The sequence below is a fragment of the Panthera tigris genome, chromosome B1 (genome assembly GCF_018350195.1).
Source record: "Panthera tigris isolate Pti1 chromosome B1, P.tigris_Pti1_mat1.1, whole genome shotgun sequence".
In the NCBI taxonomy this organism is placed as follows: Eukaryota; Metazoa; Chordata; class Mammalia; order Carnivora; family Felidae; genus Panthera; species Panthera tigris.
In genome coordinates this window covers 34,940,676-34,960,182 of record NC_056663.1, presented here as the reverse complement: position 1 = coordinate 34,960,182, position 19,507 = coordinate 34,940,676, and the positions used below count along the sequence as shown (strand labels likewise).

At 46.2% G+C, this 19,507-nt stretch overlaps 1 protein-coding gene across 4 annotated transcripts in view; it reads right to left on the bottom strand.

The window, feature by feature from the left end:
• Window positions 1-19,492, bottom strand: part of PEBP4 (phosphatidylethanolamine binding protein 4) — a 215,482-nt gene extending 195,990 nt beyond the window's left edge. For 2 of the 4 annotated variants that reach the window (XM_042983252.1, XM_042983250.1), the window contains exons 1-3: window positions 19,298-19,492; window positions 7,173-7,383; window positions 6,949-7,085 (exon numbers count right to left, since the gene is read on the bottom strand). In XM_042983252.1, coding sequence (XP_042839186.1) covers window positions 6,949-7,079 — 131 coding nt within the window. In that variant the 5' untranslated portion in view covers window positions 7,080-7,085; window positions 7,173-7,383; window positions 19,298-19,492. The remainder of the gene's footprint in view (window positions 1-6,948; window positions 7,086-7,172; window positions 7,384-19,297) is intronic. The other 2 variants (XM_042983251.1, XM_042983253.1) reach the window with 2 other exon arrangements.
• Window positions 19,493-19,507: the final 15 nt, after the last annotated feature.

The following is a 19,507-nucleotide window of genomic DNA, read 5'->3' as shown; positions in this document are numbered from 1 at the left end:
AGTCAAGTGGGATGGAATCCTAGGCCTGCTCCCAACTAGTCGTGGTCACTAACTAGCGTGACTGGTGTGACCTGAGAGTTACTTGACCTCTTGGTGACTCGGTTTCTTCACCTGTAGAATGGGGACACACCTGAAGTATTGGTGTGAGGAGTAAAGTAGGTGATCGACGTTTACAACAGAGCCAGCAAGTCGTCAGTGGTCAGAAAGTGTGAACTATCATCTGTATTGACTTCTCAAAAAGAGCATGCATCCTTAGACAAACCTGGTCCGTGTCTTTAAAGTAGGATTGCATTTATAAGAACAATATTTGCACATTGCTTTTCAGGGAGGTTCTCTTTACATCAAGAAAGGTTTAGCAAATTAGCACATCCTTCTTCACGGGCACAGACGTTCGTCAACCCTAAACAAATCAAGATCCTCTGTATGTCTGGAAACCTCACCAATAGTTAAATAATCCACATCTTTGGGTCAAGCATTGCCCAATAACCTAGGCTCTCCACCTACCATTCCCTGCACTTTCAAAATGCAAATATCTCCTAGGAGGTAAAATATCTGGTCACTAAGACTGTAGTAAGAATCCATTTTTCTATTTTTTTCCCTGCAAAGAAGGCCTGAATAGCAAGAATGCTCTGAGAATTGAGTTCACTGGAAGGGCTGATCCCATAACTTCACCAGGGTTAGCCTTAAGGGCTTACCTGTATCTGAGCCTCAGGGATGTATACCAGGCTGGGATGTCAAAAATATATTTAAAAATAACAACAACAACAACAACAACAACAACAACAAAAACCTTGCCCTTCCTCTCTGTCCTTCTGTCACTTTATATCACCAAGACCCAGGATCTCTATAGGGTGCATTGGGTTAAGATGATTCGCTGACAGAGAAGGGGTGAATTCCTAGCCTTGCCCAAAGTCCAGCTTGGCTGACCAGCTCCACACCCTGCCAGTGGTCACCCAGAGCTGGCCATGATTCCCTTGCTGGAGGTAATGCCTGGAGGAGACCCGGTGCGAGTATAATGGGGGAGTAGATCCGGAGGGGGAGCTCCTGAGTTCTGGACCCGGGGAGAAAGGCAAGGCCTGCCTTCCAGTGGGAGGGAACTCACATTCTCCTCCTGTCCCACCCTTCCAGTGGCTCCTGGGGGCCAGAGCCTGCAACACTGAGCAGACACAGGACGTCCTGTGGGCCAGCACCCCACCCCACCCCAAGCCAGCCTCAGGCCAGTTAGCTGAACTTCCGGTTTGCTGAGCACACTTGTTTCTTCTACCTCTTGGCAAGTTTACAGTAATTCCTTTGGAGGCCATGGTTTGAATGGCTTTTGAACAAGTTTTAGAGGACGGGTTTTCATTTTTCTTCCCAGCAACATTTTGGTTGTTCTGCCAAACAGCTCCCTGCCACTGCGGCTGGCGAGACCCAAGGCTGAGAGAGGGGACCCTCCACTGGCAGAGAGTTGGAGAGTCAGCACATAGCCCGGACTGGGAAAGGCCACGGGGCAGGCAGGATGGAAATGGAGGAACACAGAGGCCTCTCCCAGGAAACGAATGGGTTTACTTATTTTATCCTGGTAGAATTGCTGCAAATGTTTAAACAGTTAATCAAAATCAGCAAGCTGACGTTTGGCGAGTGGGCCTAAAGGGTAGGTGCCAGGGGACCAGGGATTAGGTCCCTGCCGCCAGCCCCTGTCACACCACAGGGCGCTGCCAGCCCAGCATCTGAAAACTACATGTTACTCCACACAGCAGGCCATGCCAGGGGGCCATGTGCAGGCCTCTGTTCTGTTCAGCAGTTTTACCAAAGGCTTGGATCAGGACACAGAAGGCAAATTTATTTGAATTGTGAGTGGCACAAAGTTGATTAATAACAACGATCAAATTGGTCGTTGATTAAAATTAACAGACGGGGGTCGCCTGGGTGGCTCAGTCGGTTAAGTGGCCGACTTCCCCTTAGGTCATGATCTCACGGTCTGTGAATTTGAGCCCCGCATTGGGCTCTGTGCTGATAGTTCAGAGCCTGGAGCCTGCTTCTGTTTCTGTGTCTCCCTCTCTCTTTGCCCCTCCTCCATTCGCGCTCTGTCTCTCTCTGCCTTTCAAAAAACATGAATAAATGTTAAAAAGAAAAAAAAAACTAACAGATGATTGGAGTGCCTGCGTGGCTCTGTTGGTTAAGCGTCCGACTCTGACTCAGGTCATGATCTCACAGTTCATGAGTTCAAGTTCTGCGTCGGGCTCTGTGATGACAGCTCAGAGCCCGGAGCCTACTTGGGATTCTGTGTCTCCCTCTCTCTGCCCCTCATGCTCTCTCCCTCCCTCAAAAATAAATAAACATAAAAACAAAAAGTAACAGATGATCAAATCAGCCTAAAGAAAGATCTGGACAGGCCTGAGATGAACTGAATCCAAAATTAAACTTAGTTAGAATACACTTGACACCTTGTGCCATCTTCCTGCAGTGCCCTTCCTGCTCGTGGGGTACTTCACATGGGACACATTCTATTTCCATCCCCAGATTTGGGACATTTCCTGGTCAACTTCACAAGACCAAGAGGCACCTGAGAGGACAGGGGAAGGGGCAGGGGCTCTGGTCCCAGCGTGGTCACTATCTCACATTGCTTTGGGGGCAGGGTGGGGGATGGGGTGGAGGGAAGGGAATGGCATGATGGGCATTATTTCATTTCCTACCACGCCTCAAAGCGGCTGTTATCATTATTCTTATCTCCCAAATGAGTAAACCGAGGCCCAAAAGAAAGTTAAGGAACTAGCACAGGGTCTCATCGTTGGTGTGGCAGGCAGCCAGCATCATGTCCCCAGAGATCCCCACCTCCTGGTCCTCCCACCCTAGTGGGACCCCTCCCTCCCCTTGAACGGGGGCTGGATTTAGTGACTTGATTCTAACAGAGCAGATCCGGCAGCAGCGCGGGATGTCACTTCCAAGATCACGTTATAAGAAGACTGTGGCTTGTCTCACAGGCTCTGCCCCTGAGATCATGGCTCTGTGGGAAGCCTCCGCTGTGTGGTGAACAGCCCCACGGAGAGGCCACATGGCAAGGGCCCGAGGCCTGTCAACACCCACATTAGCGAGCTCGGGAGCAGAGCACCCCGCCCCAGCCAGTCCGCTCTGCAGACGAGGCCGTGGCCGCGGGTGAGCCCTTGCTGCCCAGCCGGGCGCTGCCCAGAGCAAATGGGACACAAGTGTGAGTGGCCGCCACGTTTGGGGTGACTTGTGCAGCGGTGGAGAACTACTCCAGCGGCTTGTCTGCCGTCTGCTGTGCCACACGGCTTCCCTAGGGAGTCACTCCGTGTCTCCAGGCTTCCGACTAGTAGTGACCCAAGTCCCCTCAGCTTTGTAAGACGCGGATCAGAGAGAGACGGCTCCGGGGCTATACCTGTGGAAAGGGCTCAGAATTCCAGTGGCCTAAAAGTGAGGTTGACAAGCAGGCCCATGGAGGTGAGGCCACCTGGACAGAGGTCCAAGGGGGCTCGGTGGGCACACAGTTCTCGGTGTCAAAGTGTGGGGCGCCACCTTCGGAAAAGAGCAATGGGTCTGTCTCCAACCTCTGCTCGCAGAAGTGGGGCCCAGAACCAAGGCCCCCCGAGGAGGAACTGACGATGAAGATGGGAGCCCAGCCGAGAAGAGCTGCGGGTGGAGGCAGGCAGCGTAACCCCCCAATGTCTGAAGGAGCCTCAAGAGGAAGAGAAACTAGGGGCGCCTGGGTGGTTCAGTTACGTGTCCAACTTCAGCGCAGGTCATGAGCTCCCAGTTCGTGGGTTCCAGCCCCGCATCAGGCTCTGTGCTGAGAGCTCGGAGCCCGGAGCCCCCTTCAGATTCTGTGTCTCCCTCTGTCTCTGCCCTCCCCTGTTCTTGCTCTGTCTCTCTGTCTCTCAAAAATAAATAAACATTAAAAAAAAAAAAAAGAAGAAGAGGAGCTAGACTCGTTCCATGCAGTGTGCAGGACAACACTAGAAGGGATGTGGTGAAGTTAAAGAAAGGCAACCCCTGCCTCGAGTGGGGATGCAGCTTCTGGGGGGGGGGGGCTTTCAGCACAGGCCAGAGGGCTTTGGCGGCGTGGGGGGGAAGGGGGGGCTCCCAGCCAGGGGAGCTGACGTAGCGGGAGGGCGTTGTTGAATAGACGCACCCACAGGGTGTGGGTTAGACTGTCGTTCTCTCGCTGCTGAGACTGAACCTGAGTTCTGATCTCAGGGTTTTGTCAGGGGTCGGTAAGCTGTAACCCTGGAAGAGCTTTTCCCTTAACGGTGTCTTCCTACTGCTTGTCCCTGTACATGAATTTCCTCCTTTCTAGATTAATACCCTCAGGTGTTAAGGCCTGACTTCAAAAATTCCCTATTCGGGATGCCTGGGTGGCTCAGTTGGTTGAGCGTCTGACTCTTGATTTGGGCTCAGGTCATGATCCCAAAGTCCTGGGATCCAGCCCTGCATCAGGCTCAGCACTGAGCACGGAGCCTGCTTAAGATCCTCCCCCCCCCCCGCCCATCCCCCACTTGTGCATGTGGTCAGGTGTGCGTTCTCTCTCTCTAAAAACTTTTTAAATGTTTATTTATTTTTGAGAGAGAGAGAGAGAGCACGAACGGGTGAGGAACAGAGAGAGAGGGAGACCCAGAATCCAAAGCAGGCTCCAGGCTCTGAGCTGTCGGCACAGAGCCCAATGCGGGGCTTGAACCCATGAACTGTGAGATCATGACCTGAGCTGAAGTAGGACATTTAACCGACTGAAACACCCAGGCGCCCCCCTCTCTCTCTCTCTCTAAATATATATATAATATATATATTTTTCTCTCTCTCTCTATTAGACTCTACCGAATAATGAGAGGAGTGGCTTCTTGGGGGGTGGGGAGATCTCTTGAAGAGGTCAGGTGAGGGGGCCCTGGCACAGGACATCCTGATCTCTCCTCAGGGGTCTGACGTATCCATAATGTGTTCTCAGTTGGTGATGATCTTTTACCAACAAAGGCCTTCAGAGGTAATAAAGACAAACCTCCCCTTTTGCAGTGACGGTTTATAACCAGTCATTTCCTAGCACACAACCTTAGTGTGGCAAGTTTGTGTTTCTCAAGCTGGGGGTCTCCTGGTGGACTCCAGGGAGTCCTGAGAGCACCTCCTGTAATGGAGTGAGTTCCAGTTGCCCCTCCCCCAGAATTCATATGCCGAACCCCAGCCCCCTGGTGTGATGACATTATGAGGTGGGGCGTCCGGGAGGGGCCTTCCACTGTGTGAGGGGACAGTGGGAAGACATCCATCTATGAATCAGGAAGCAGGTTCTCACCAGACGTGGAAACTGCTGCCACCTTGATCTGGGACTTCCCAACCTCCAGGAGGAGAAGTAAATTTCTGCTGTTCATAAGGCACCTTGCCCTAGAACTTTGTTATAGCAGCCCAAGTGCCCTGAGACAGCTCCCCTTCACTCGAGTTTGAGAAGCTCCAAAGATGGGTAGGGAAAGGGCATTGAGTGTAGAGCCAAACAAGGGGGGCTGAATCCAGGCTCTGCCACTGGCGAGGTGTGTGAGCTCTGTGGACCGGTTCTTCAATCTTGGGGATTCCTCGTCTGCAATATGAGGATGGTGACACGTACCTGGTGGGTTCGTGATAACAGCGAAATGAGCCAAGGAGTCTAGGCACCAGCGGAACTCCTGGCATACAATGGATGCCCCAGAGCCCTCAGGCGTACCATAGTGCACAGGCCCCCAGGGCACCAGCGTGTGGATGTCTGCAGGGCAGAGCCTAGGGCAGCCGGGGCCCAGGTGGGCCGCCCCCAGTGACCACGCACATGGTCATTTTCTAAGTGTGCCGCAGTGAACGTGGGAGGCACGGAGGCACTCCATAATGGGGCCTTATTGTGGCCCCGCCCAGCTGACCTCCAGGGACTTGATCTTCTGCCCTACCAGAGTTAAACGCTACCCACCCCCAGGAAGGCTCCGCTCAGCAGAGTACCTAGAGGACTGGAGCCCACATGTGAGATGCAGCCGTGTTCGCTCCTCCCACTCAAAACTCCATTTAGAACTGTTTGGCCATAGTTTTAGAAATGTACTGATAAGAGCACAGAGCAAAATGTGTGTTAGCTTTTGGGAGAGGGAGGGGTTTTAACTACCTAACTTTTTCAGGGAAAACATGTATTTATCTTTCTAAAAGTTAACATTTGTAAGAATTCAAGTGTACCCAAGGAGGCAGAGCAGGAAATAAGAGTTCTTCCCTCCTCTCTCACTTCCGATGGCTTCAGTGGGATGCCAGGCTCCTTTGTCACCAGACTGGCAGAGAGGTTGGCAGCAAAGCGGCCTGGGCAGCCCTCAGGATGAGCCACGAGCCCAGGACAATTAAGACTGGCTTTTCTAACGGGCAGTCAGTGAGGAGAGAGCTGAACTCTGACACAGGCAGGAGGAGCTTGGGTCCTCAGAAGGGAAAAAGCCAGCCTCTGAGGCCCAGCCTCCTCTCTAGACAACACCCAGTGGCCACGCTCCTTAAAGGCCCACCTGCCCCACACTCCCAGCGCCTCCATACTGAAAAGCAAACGGCCACTTCTCACACAGGGAGGGTCCAATCCCACACCCTCTGTGGACTGCCACTGTTCTTTAAAATGCTTCTTTGTTGGGGGAAGGGAGCATTCTGGGCTGTGGGGAGGGATGGTCTCTCTTGGGTGCCAGCAGGGAGGGTGAGGCCAGCCCCTCAGGTTTGGAGGCCCCCCTGGAGTATAAAGGGGAGCTGACTGTATCTGTATATACCCTCTGGGTCCGGGAGACCACCGTCTGGAAGGTAGGAGCCTGTCTCCAGTTCTTTCCTTAATGCTGGCCTCCATTGAGGTGGTCTCCAGGGCTCAGTGATTTTCTACCTGCCCACGAAGGCCACTTAGGAGACAACGCTCCCTGGTTCTGCAAACACCCCTCCTGGAGATCTCAACCCCCATTTTTCCCTGCCTGGTTGCTTCCCGGGCCCCACCAGCCTTACTTGCAGAGGACAGCATCGGTGTCAGACAGGGCCTCGTACATACACATGTCGCCGTCCTCCTCGTCCCCGGGGACCACCATTGTGAGACCCAGAAACAGTGCCGCCGTGGCCAGCTTCATTGTCCAGCCCATGGATACCTGGAACACAAGGGACTTTTAGAGCTGCGGGGCCCTCTGCAGCGGGCGCCCTTCTCACCCTGTGGCCCCCACCCCCAGGGGACTCACTTGGAGGAACAGGGACCTCTGGTAAGCAGAAGGAGAAGGGCAGGCAGCTGCCTGGGCTCCCGCAGCTAATCTGCCACCCGGACACAAATACCTTGGGAGGACCTGGGCCTACTCCAACCCGGGCTCAATTTGCAGTCCTGGCTGAGGCCCCTCCTCTGTCAGAGCAAGGCTTTGCTGTCCTCTAATCCCGGCTGCCAGGGCAGAGAGCAAGCTGCGAAGCAGAAGGGCTTATATAAGCCTCTCACCCCACCCAGATCCTCATCTTGTCCCCCACCACTCTCCCCGTGTGTGATCAGTGGGCCATGGGCCAGCCTGCTTCTTTGGCTTTAAGGCAAACTCTGGGAAGCTGATGACCCCAAGCTTTAAGCTGGGGGCGGGTTCCGGGGAGCCTGCAAGAGCAAGACCTTGGTTGTTTTTCCAGGAGCAGGGGTTGGGCTGGGCTGTGCGCCGGAGACAGCTCTGCTTCTCCTGCCCACAGTTCCCATGCCACCTGCCTTGACGGCCTTGGGGCTGACGGACGGTCGGTGGTTGGATGCAGTGACCCTGTGCAGGAAGGGCTGCCGCACTTAGGGCCGCCCTGGCCCCGAGGCCAGCTCCAAAGGGCCAGCTGAGGACAGAAGGGCTCCTCCGACTGCACCTTGCAGCAGTGCTGAACTCAGCAGTCTCCCAAAATAATAGTCTCCGGAGAAGAAACCGGCAGGGCTGCTGGGGAAGGGAGCAGCTTGCACGGTGCCAGTGAGGTGCCGGCTGGGCGGAAGGGGGGAGCAGCCTGTAGGAAGTTGTGTGTGGGACTCTGATTGGAACCAGAGAGGGCAGGGGAAGATCACAGGCAGTTCTCCCACGGCCTTTCCAGTTGATCTGTGCTCTGTCTTCTCTGAGATGGGGTGTGGGGGTGTGCTGGGGAATGTTCTAGCAGCTGGGAACTGAGGACTCCCGTGTTCTGCTCTGAGCCCCGCCAGGCTGCTTGGGTAGGGGGGTGGGGACTATGCCTCTCTAAGATGCTCCATTTCTCCCTTTCATAAACAAGTATAATGACCCGTCGCTCCCGTGCCTTGCTAAGGAAGATGAGATCATAGCTATAAAGTTTACACAGCTTAAGCTTTAGAGAAACTATTTCAGCATAGCTGGCTTTCCAATTGAATTCCTGCATCCAGGATCCCAACTTCTAGCAAAAAGCTCTTCTTGGGGGCTATTAATTAAACACATTTCTCAATCATTAGAGTCCCTGATGTATGACTACAGCTCCCCCACAGAGGACTCATTCCCCAGATCTTCCCTACTGGAGGTGTCTCCTAGTAGCCTCCTCACAGGATGGCGGTGAGAATGGAATTGAGCAAATTACGTTAAGGCCCTCAGTGAGGGATGACCTCACCTACGGAATGCTCGATCGTGTATGCATTCCCAATCCATTTCGCTATCAGGTACTGAGCACCTCCCATGTGCCAGGCCCTGTGTCTGCTCTATGGTGTAGGGACAGCATGGCCCCTGTTCTCATAGAGCTCACAGGATAGCCAGAGCCACAAGGACAATGCTGCCAGAATGGTCTTCAAAGGCCAAGAGACTCTGATCTTCAAAGTGGCAGCCGCTAGAGAAGCCAAAACTTTCCTCAATACCAATAGCTCTTAGTACCAAAAAAAAAAAAAACAAAACAAAAAACAAAAAAACACCGTCTGGAGGTGGGGAAGAGTCCCCAGGGTAGGGTTGCTCCTGCTGAGTCTGCTCAGGTCAGCAATGCTTCCTTACTCAGTATGTGGCAAGCTTTTATCATTGAATCCTTATGATATGATCCTTTGGAGTAGGTGCTATTCTTATCCCATTTTACAGAGGAGGAGACTGAGGTACAGATAGGTTAGCTAACTTGGACCTTGGTCACATGAGTCATAAGTGGAAGACCTGGGATTTGAACCCATGCCATCTGCTTCCAGACTACTTGCTTCTTAACCATTAACCACTCCTCTACTGCCCCCTCTTGGAGCTTGGCTGTCGCCCTTCTTTCCCTTCTGTTGCCCCCCTCTATTCCCTGTGTTCTTGGAACAAAGCCCAGAATCTCCTATGCCTGCATGATCTGGCTCCTCCTGCTTCTCTAGCTGTGACTCTCTACTCTCCGCTGCTTGAGGTTTAACTCCCGCTCATCCCTCCAGCTCCTTCCTGCCCCAGGGCCTTCCTCTGCACCGCCCTCACTTCCCACCCCCTTTTGGTGGATAGTCAAAATGCCATTTCTTCGGAGAAATGCCCTGACACCTAGCTTCCGTTAAATTCCTGTTATACAGAAACATAGCTCCTTATTCCTTTCCTTGTGCTTATATGCTTGCAATGAATTCTTTTGTAATTACTTGCTTAAAGATTTGCTTGTGGTTCCCCCGCCCTTCAATCTACAAGCTTCGTGGAGGCTGTACTGAGTTTGCGTCCAGCATTCCCAGCACAGTGCCTGGTGAGTCTAGATGTCTAATAAATTACTGTTTGAATGCCTGACAAACCCACCACCTCTGTTTCTGACAGTCCTATTTTCACTTAATAGCTCCTAACTCAATAAACATCAGCAGGAAATAACCACTCAAGTTGGCGCCTGGCCCTGGATCCCGTTTGATTATTTATCTAACCTTCTCTGCTTGTTTTTGCAAAGAGATCTGACAGAGTGCAGTGGTTCTCGGTATTTTCGAATCTGATCTTTCTCTTGGGGATTCACAGAACTTCACTTCAAATGTGGAGTCCAAGATCTAGGAACCACATTCAAGCCCAGGAAGGTGCTGTGTCTCTTTCCCATTGCCAGGATGTTTTTCTCTACAGCCTTATTTCTGGAAACTCCCATCTCTAGATCCTGAGGTGGCCACCCTGGGAGTCCCCTTCTCTTCCTTTAGTCACCAGGGCTGGGACTACATCCAAACAATATCAGGTAGGCAGAGGCTGTTGACTTCCTGAGATGCCTTGATCCCTCCAAACCCAGGAGTCTGCTGGGCCAGTGCTCCTAGAAGTCTTGACCCCCACCCCCTTCTATCCTTCCAAGCCTCCTGTGCCTAACAGCCCCTCACCCCCATCACTGCCCAGATGTTACCTTCCTTCTTTATCCAGACAGCCGCTCATGCTTTCCCTCCCTCCAAAACCTTTCCATATGTGCCCTCTGAAATCTCTGAACTGCAGTTACTGAATTCCCCCTCACGCTTTTCCTTCCGTTTTCATTAAGAAATTGAGATTCACAAACCATAAGATCCACCCTTTTAACATGTACAATTCAGTGGTTTTAGTATAGAAATCACTAAAGGTTGTGCAACCATCACAAAGTAGCACAACCATCATCACTATCTAATTCCAGAACATTTTCATCACCCCCAAAAGAAGCCCCAAAGCAGAACTTATTAGCAGTTAGTCCCCATTCCTTCCTCTCCCAGTCCCCCGGGTCACTAATCTACTCTCTCTACCTTTGAGGATTTGCCTATTCTGGATGTTTCATATAAATGGAATCATACTACAGTTGACCCTTGAACAGCATGGGAATTAGGGATGCCAATCCCCTGTGCAGTTGAAAATCTGTGTATAACTTTTGACTCCCCCCAAATTTGACTACCGAGAGCCTACTGTTGTCTGGAAGCCTTGCTGATAACATAAATCATTGATTAACACATATTTTGTGTTACATGTATTCTTACAGTACAGTAAGCTAGAGAAAAGAAAACATTATTAAGAAAATCGTAAGAAAGAGAAAATACATTTGTAGGCCTGTACTGTAAACAAATCACGTATAGGTAGACCCATGCAGTTCAAACCGATGCCGTTCAAGGATCAACTGTGTATGTGTTCTCTTGTGACCAGCTTCTTTCACCCAGCATGTTTTCAAGGTTCATCCATGTTGTCAGTACTTCGTTATCTTTTATAGCTGAATTAATATTCCATTGTATGGATATGCCACGTTTTATTTACCCACTCATCAGTTGATGGACATTGAGTTATTTGGGGCCATTATGAACAATGCTATTATAAACATTTGTAGACATGTTTTTGTGTGTGAAAATATGCTTTCAATTTTCTTGAGTTATGCCCAGGAGTAGAATTGTTGGCTCATATGACAATTCCATGTATAACATTTTGAGGAACTACCAGTCTGTCTCCCAAAGTGGCCATTATATTGTATCTTTCTACTAGCAAGGAAGGTTCCAATTTCTTCACATCCTCACTAGGACTCCTTATTGTTTCTTTTTGATTATAGTGATCTGAGTGGGCATGAAATGGTATTACATGTGGTTTTGATTTGCATTTTCCTGATGACTAATGATGTAGAACATCTTTTCATGAGTTTTTGCCTATTTATGTATCTTCTTTAGAGAAATATCCATTCATATCCTTTGCCACTTTTCAAATAGGTTATCTTTTTATTGTTGAGTTAGACAAGTTCCTTATATATTTTGGATATTAGACACTGTGATTTATAAAAAATATATATTTGATATTCATCTCATTTTTTTGCACAGAGCTTCTAAAACCCTTGGAATTTCCTAAGTGATAAGAGTGATAAAGATGTCTTGACATTCATAATAACCCCTTTTCAACCATACCTAATTATATGGTAATGAGGTAACTTTTGGAAAGCACCTAAAAAGATGGGGGCTGGTTGCCAGTGAAATCAACCATATGATTGGAGGTTTGGGACTTTTAATTCTCCTTCTCCACCTTCAGGGAGGGGAGGGGCGCTGGAAGTGGAATCAATCATCAATGTCCAGTGATTTAGTCAATCATACCTATGTAATGAGACCTCCATTAAAAACTCAAAAGGATAGAGGTGAGGAGAGCTTCCAGGTTAGTGAACACTTGGAGATTTGGGGAAAGGATACAACTCAGAGAGAATAGCTCTGTGCCCCTTCTTACATACCTTGACCTATGCATCTCTTCTACCTGGCTGTTTCTGAGTTACATCCTTTTGTAATAAACTAGTAATCTAGTTAAGTCAAATGTTTCTCTGAGTTCTGTGAGCCACTCTAACAAATTAATTGAACCCAGGGAGGAGGTTGTTGGAACCTCTAATCTACAGCTGGTAGGCCAGAAGCTCAGGTAATAGTCTGGAGTTACAATTGGCACCTGAGGGTAAGGGAACAGTCTTGTAGGACCAAGCCCCTTATCCTGTGGGATCTAATGCTATCTCCAGGTAAATAGTGTCAGAATTGAGTTGAATTGTAGGACATCCAGCTAGTGTTAGAGAATTTCTTGATGTAGAGAAAAAACTCACACATTGGGATTGGTGCCAAAAATCATAGGCCTTCACCAGATATTTGATTTGTAAACATTTTCTCCCCTTCTATGGGTCGTCTTTTTATTTTCTTGATTGTGTACTATGATGCAGAAAAGTTTTTAATTTCAGTGAAGTATGGTTTATCTATCTTTTGTTGTCTGTGCTTTTGGTGTCATATCCAAGAAATTATCACAAATCCAATGTCATGAAGATTTTCCCCTACGTTTTCTTCCAAAAGTTTTCCAATCTTAGCTCTTACATTTACATCATCAATCCATTGTGACTTAATTTTTATATTTTGTGTTAGACAGAGGTCCAATTTCACTCTTTTGCATGTAGCTATCCAATTGGCCCAACATCATTTGCTGAAACGACTTTGCTTTCCCCATTGATATCCCTTCACCTCCACCTCTTGCCATAACCCGAATCTCCCTGACCCTTGAAAAGTTGCTTCTCTTGAAGTTCTTCAAAGTGTGGAATGCACAGTTTCTCACCCCCGACACGTGTGGGGACTGGGAGGTAAGATTGACTAGCTGTTCATTCCCCATTGCTGCTTCTATACCATGACTCCTCAGTCCTCTTGTCAAAATCTACACTTCTTGAGGCTTACTCCATCTGAATCAATCCTAATTGGTATTATCTGCCTTCCTATCACTCCTCCTCACTGAAGACATTGTTACTTGGCATGGAAACTTTCCCCCTGTTCCAAGTCTTGATGTCAACACTGGGTGACATCCATATCCTCTTCCAACACCTTCTGTGCCCTCCTCTCCAGCCTCTTTTCTGATGGCAACTTCTTGGACACTGTCATCACTAAAAAACATTCCATCCCTAAAATCTTAAATTCAAGAAGCTATTCTGATAACAACCTCTTCTTTTTCTCTCACTTTGCTATTCCCACGACACTCAGTCTTTCATCTTATTCTGAACTCCAATCCCTTGACCACTGTCCTTTTTCTTTACTTATTCTGACTTGCTTCTCTCTGGTGCTTAGTTTCCTGTGATTCTTTGTTTCTACTATTCACTCACACCATCTTTTTTTCCATCTTCTTCATGTTGTGGCTGTTGGATGTAACTCCAGTTTTGAACCAGTCTGCCTGCTCCACTGTGTACCCTTGCTGCTCACCACTCCCACTTATCTTCTCAGTACCTTGTGCCTTCTACAGACCCTGGGGCAGGGGAATGTGGGGAAATATTGTGCTAAGTGAAAGAAGCCTGTCACAAAAGAACACATATTGTATGATTCTTTTTATATGAAATGTCCAGAACAGGTATATATACATGGACAGAAAATTGATTAGTGGTTGCCTAGAGCTGCGGGTGGGCAGGTGAGTGAATAGGGGAGATGGGGGTGATAGCTGAAGGGTATAGGGTTTCTTTTGGAGGTGATGAAAATGTTCTAACATTGTAGTGGTGATAGCACATTTCTGTAAATATACTAAAAACCATTGAATTATACACTTTAAAAAGCATTAAATTATACATATTTAAATTATACCGTACAACTTGGTGAACTGTGTGGTATGTGAAATATATCTTAATAATGCTGTTTAAAGAAAAAACAGCCAGGTCACATCAGCAAGATGATGTACTGGGAAGCTCCAAGCTCTCATTCCTCTATGGAAACTTCAAAACACACACACACATGCACACACAACCCAAAACCAAACCAGCTAACTAACAAAACAAATTAAACTCCCAAAGCTGGCTGAGCTGTGAGCTCTGGAAAACAGTCAAAGGTCGAGAGCAACCAAGTGAATTCTCAGTCAAGGAAGCGTTGCCTTCAATATGGTAAGAAATTACATGGCATTTTCACTTGTCTTTGCCCCTACACTGTCTCCAGAATAATCCAGTCTTGGTTTAGAGGACACTGAAGCCCAGTTACCAATTTCCTCTCTCAAATAAGAGAAATCAGAGGGAGCAAAGAAAACCTTACTGCAGTGTTCTAACCTGTCTAGGGATTGCCTGAAGTACTGGTCTCTGTTTTGTCTAACTGAGATCTCAGGGAGAGTAAGGAGTGGAAATTGTTTATGAAAACTGCAGGGATACTACAGATCTTCAGATACTTGGGGCAAGACATTATTGATGAAGACATCTAAAGGACAATATAAGTCCCCAAAAGAAGCTAGGGTGAGATTCCTGGGGGGAAATTACAACATTTAAAAGAAGCTGTGTATATGGGGGAATTGAGAAAGCCACATTCATGTCCAGGCAAGACACATGCTCAGAAAAAAAAACAGAGAAGGTCTAAAGTTCTCATCTTGGGCTCACCCCTGGGCCCAGACCATGCCCACCTAATCAGTGAAGGTCTTCTCTGGCACATAGCCAGTCTGAAAAGACTGGGGAAAGTGGCTGCTTTTTTCAAATACCCAACTTTCAACAACGACAGAAAAATCACAAAGAACAATAAAATGTAGCCCATTCAAAGGAATAAAATAAGTTGACATAAACAGTCCCTGAGAAAGCTCACACATCAAACTTATTAAAGACTTTAAAATAACTGTCTTAAATATACTCAAAGAGCTAAAGAAAAACATGAATCAATAACTAAAGGAAATCAGGAAGACAGTGAAACAGTATATGAACAAAATCAGAATATCAACAAAGTTTAGAAATTATAAAAACCAACAAAACAAATTATAGAGATAAAAAAATAAAATAACTGAGTGATAAATTTACTATAGGGGTTCAATAGCTTATTTGAACAGGGAGAAAACAAGTAATCCATAAATTTAAAGATAAGAATGCTGAAATTATTGAGTTTGGGATCAGGAGCAAAAAGAAAAAACAATGAAAAAAAAATGAACAGAGCTTAAAAGACCCATGGGATACCATCAAGTAGACCGGTGTATGCATTATGAGAGTTCCAGAAGGAGAAAAGAGAGAAGGGAGCAGATGGATTATTTGAAGAAATAATGGCCAAAAACTTCCCAAATTTGATTAAACACATGAATCTGCAAACGCAAAGAGCTCAAGAAACACAAAGTAGAATAAACTAAAACACACTCATACCAAGATACATAATCAAACTGTTAAAAGCCAAAAAATGAATCTTGAAACCAGCAAGATAAAAGGGACATGTCATGTACAAGGTATCCTCTGCAAGACTGACAACTGATTTCTCAGAAGAAACCCTGGAGGCTGAAGGCATTGGGATGATATACAGTTGACCTTCGAGCAACAGAGGGGTTAGGTGCACTGACCCCCATGCAGTCAAATATCTGCATATAACTTTTGAACACCCCCCCCCAAAAAAAAACTTAAGTACTAATAGCCTACCGTTGACTAGAGCCCTTACCGATAACATAAACAGTTGGTTAACACATAGTTTCGATGTTATACATATTACATACTGTAATCTTACAATAAAGTAAGCTAGAGAAAAGAAAATGTTATTAAGAAAACCACGAGGAAGAGAAAAAAAATCCACAAATAAGTGGATCCATGAAGGTCAAACCCATGTTATTTAAGGGTTAACTGTATTTAAAATATTTAGAGAAGAAACCTGTCAACCAAAAATTCTATATACAGCAAAACTGCCCTTAAAAAATGAGGGAGATATTAAGACATTCCCAGTTAAACAAAAACTGAGGGAATTCATTGCCACTAGAGATTCCCTGCAAAAAAAAAAATGCTAATAAGAGTCATTTGGGTTGAAATGAAAGGACAGTAGATAGTAACTTGATGTTAGATAAAGATATAAAGATCTCAGGTAGAGGTAAATATATAGGCAAACATAAAAGCCAATAAATTTTGCATTGTAACTCCACTTTTTTAAAATATAGGATTTAAAAGACAAATGCACAAAAGTAATTATAAATCTTTGTTAGTGTACAGATATATAAAAATATAATCTGTAACATCAGTAACATAAAGTAGGGGAGTGTAGCTATCTTTTGCGATTGGAGGTAAGCTGGTACCAATTTAAATTAGATTGTTATAATTTTAAGTTGTTATATATGATAGTCATGATACCCACAAAATATACCCATAGAGTATACCAAAAAGAAATAAAAAGGGAATAAAAACATGTCACTACAAACTCAAAAAATTAAAGTGGAGGGAATATGTCTTAAGTAATTTTGTCAGGCTAACATTACTCCAATACCAAAACCAGACAAAGACATTACAAGAAAGGAAAACTAAAGACCAATATTCATTATGCATATTAATGTAAAAACCCTAGCAAACTGCATTCAGAAGCATATTAACAGGATTATACAACATGACAAAGTAAGAGTTGTTCCTGGAATGGAAGAAGGGTTCATTCAACACATGAACATCAACCAATATAATACACCACATTGACAGAATGAAGGAAAAAATCCACATGATTATCTCACTTGATGCAGAAAAAGCATTTGACAAAATTCAACAACTTTCTTGATAAACACTCAACAAACCCATAAAAACTTGATAAAAACTCAACAGCCTCATTATGATAAAGGCCATATATGGACTATCCATAGCTAACATCATACTCAATGGTGAAAGACTCAAAAATTTTTCCCGAAGATCTGGAACAAGATGAATGTATTAGTTTGTCAGTGCTGCCATAGCCACATATCACAGACTGGGTGGCTTAAGCAACAGAAACTTATTTTCTCACAATAAGGAGTTACTGCTTAATAGTTACAGACTTTTTGTTGGGGTAATGAATGTTTTGGAAATACATAGGGTGATAAAGTCTCAACATTGTGAATGTAATTAAAAAGAGTTAAAATGGTAAATTTTATATATATTTTAGTGCACACACACAATACACCAAGGAACCAGTGATTTATAGAGCCCACCTTAGAAAACTGACTTAATCCATTCTCCTCACTGTATAGACCACTTGATCAGCCTGTGTAGACTACTTTCCACATTCCCAATTGGCTATACTCTCTCTGACTCTAATGCCTTTGTACAAGCTGTTCTCTCTGTAAGAAGAGCCATTCTCTTCCACCACATGACCCAGATGGCTTTTGCTTATCCTTCACGTGTTATTTAAACATTAGTGAACCTTCCTTCAGTGAACCTTCTTAGATATCCTCTCCTACCCACATACAGTCTTCCACCATGATAGTATGTACCCAGCCATTTTTATTTGTCATTTACTTGTGCTTATCTACCACTAGACTGTTACCTTTACGGAGGAAGAACCATATGTGTCCTGTGAAGTGCTGTGTCTGGCACCTAGCACAGTGCCTGAGAAACAGAAGGTGCTCTATTACCATTTAAATAAGGGAGGAGGGGAGCCTGGGTGGCTCAGTTGGCTGGCTGGGCAGCTGGGCGACCGACTTCAGCTCAGGCCATGATCTCATGGTCTGTGTGTTTGAGCCCCACGTCGGGCTCTGTGCTGACAGCTCAGAGCCTGGAGCCTGTTTCAGATTCTGTGTCTCACTCTTTCTCTTCTCCTCCCCCCCTTGTGTTCTATCAAAACTAAATAAACATTCAAATTTTTTAAAAAATAAATAATGAAGAAAATAAGGGAAAGAGGGGTGGACATAGGCCTCCATGAATTTAATATGTGTCTCACTTCAGTTTCAGGGGCAGGGTTTGTTTCTCCCTTAATAGCATTCAGTGATACCTTCTTTCTGTTTTAGTTTCCTGTGCAGATATTTCATCCTGTGAGCACCCTAATTGTTTCTGTACCCCCCACAGTACTTTTAATAGAGTAGACACTTAAAAAATAAGCAAGCACGCACATTCAAAAACAATATGTTGCAAACAGAATATTCTAGCCTTTTGTTGTCTTTCATATGTAAAGAGTAGAAAAGGACCACAAAGTCTCCTAAAGTCTTTTAGTTCTCCACTAGAAAATTTTGCTTTTTATGTAACTTTCATTTCAGATGACCAATGTGGAAACTGTCTTGGAATGTAAAAGTATCAGAATGTAACTTTTGTTGTTATTTTAAGAAATGCTTGCTCTCCTTCTAGTCATGTTTTGAACTATAAATCTTTAACTTCTCAAACAGAAAATGCAGGAACTGGTGGTATTGACAGGGGTGGGGCAAGGGGGCAGTGGCAGAGAGAGCTCCAGAGTTGAATTTTCTAGCAGTTATGTTTCCCAAGAGTGAGGCAACTAGGAGAGTGTCTATGAGATAAGCCCAGCTCTGGCCCCTGACCCAAACACTCATTTTATCCAAGGTTTCTGCTGGACCTCCAACCAGAAATTGGGGGCTTGGGCCACTTCACTCCAGGAACATGAAGTCTCCTCTCTGAGAACCCCAGCTTGTTGGTCTCAGCAACCAACTGTTGACCTAATAAGCTCACTGCCTCAGCCTTATGATGTATGTATTAATGACTCACTTCATCCACAGAATGGAAAGGCCCAGATATGCTATGAAATGGTAGCATTTTCCAGGTTCATTTGCTGCCATATCATCCTCAGAAGAATGAATATTCTGTCTGTCCTCGTGGAGATGAGCATTGAATGTAGAGCCCACTGGAGCTGCAGATTTACCCTCCTCCCCTCCTTTGGTGCACAGATTGGATGTCTAGTTCTGCCCACATGTCTTCACATGAGAAGAAAGAGGAATTCTTCTTCCTTGGAGGATGAAATCAGGACCTCGCAAAGGAAAGAAACTTCTAAGTCTGTTAGAAGTAAGGCCTAGCTGAACTGAAATCGGTAATGCTAATCCCAGTCCAGGACTCTAATAGTGAGAAATGTGCCAAGGAGTCCTTTCTGGGAAAGTTAGAGAAATGTTTGATGCTCAAACACAAGCATGCAGAAATGCCCTGAGTAATGGCCTCAAACCATACAAGGGTAAAGAAATCGGAAATATGACCTAAACACTAATTCTCTTAAATTCTCTAGGCCACAGTTCTCATCCCTGAGAACTTCTCATTCTCTCTGTCTGTCTGGTCATTATGGAAAGTCCCTTCCTCGCATCAACCGGAGTGAAGAGCCCCTTTCACTTACCCAGAGCAGTGTAGGAGCTATTGGGCAGTGGCTGCAGGGAGGTGATAAATCTTGGCAGGTTTCTGGGCTGGACAAGGTGGGGAGCAAGTTCCCTCCAGGATGCCCCACAGATTGGGCCCTTAAGGTGATCAGGGTCTGCCAGTGTTGAGAATATGGGAGTTTTGGGAGAGGCTCCTGGAGTGCCAGGAGAGGAGGCAGCAGTTGGCTGTT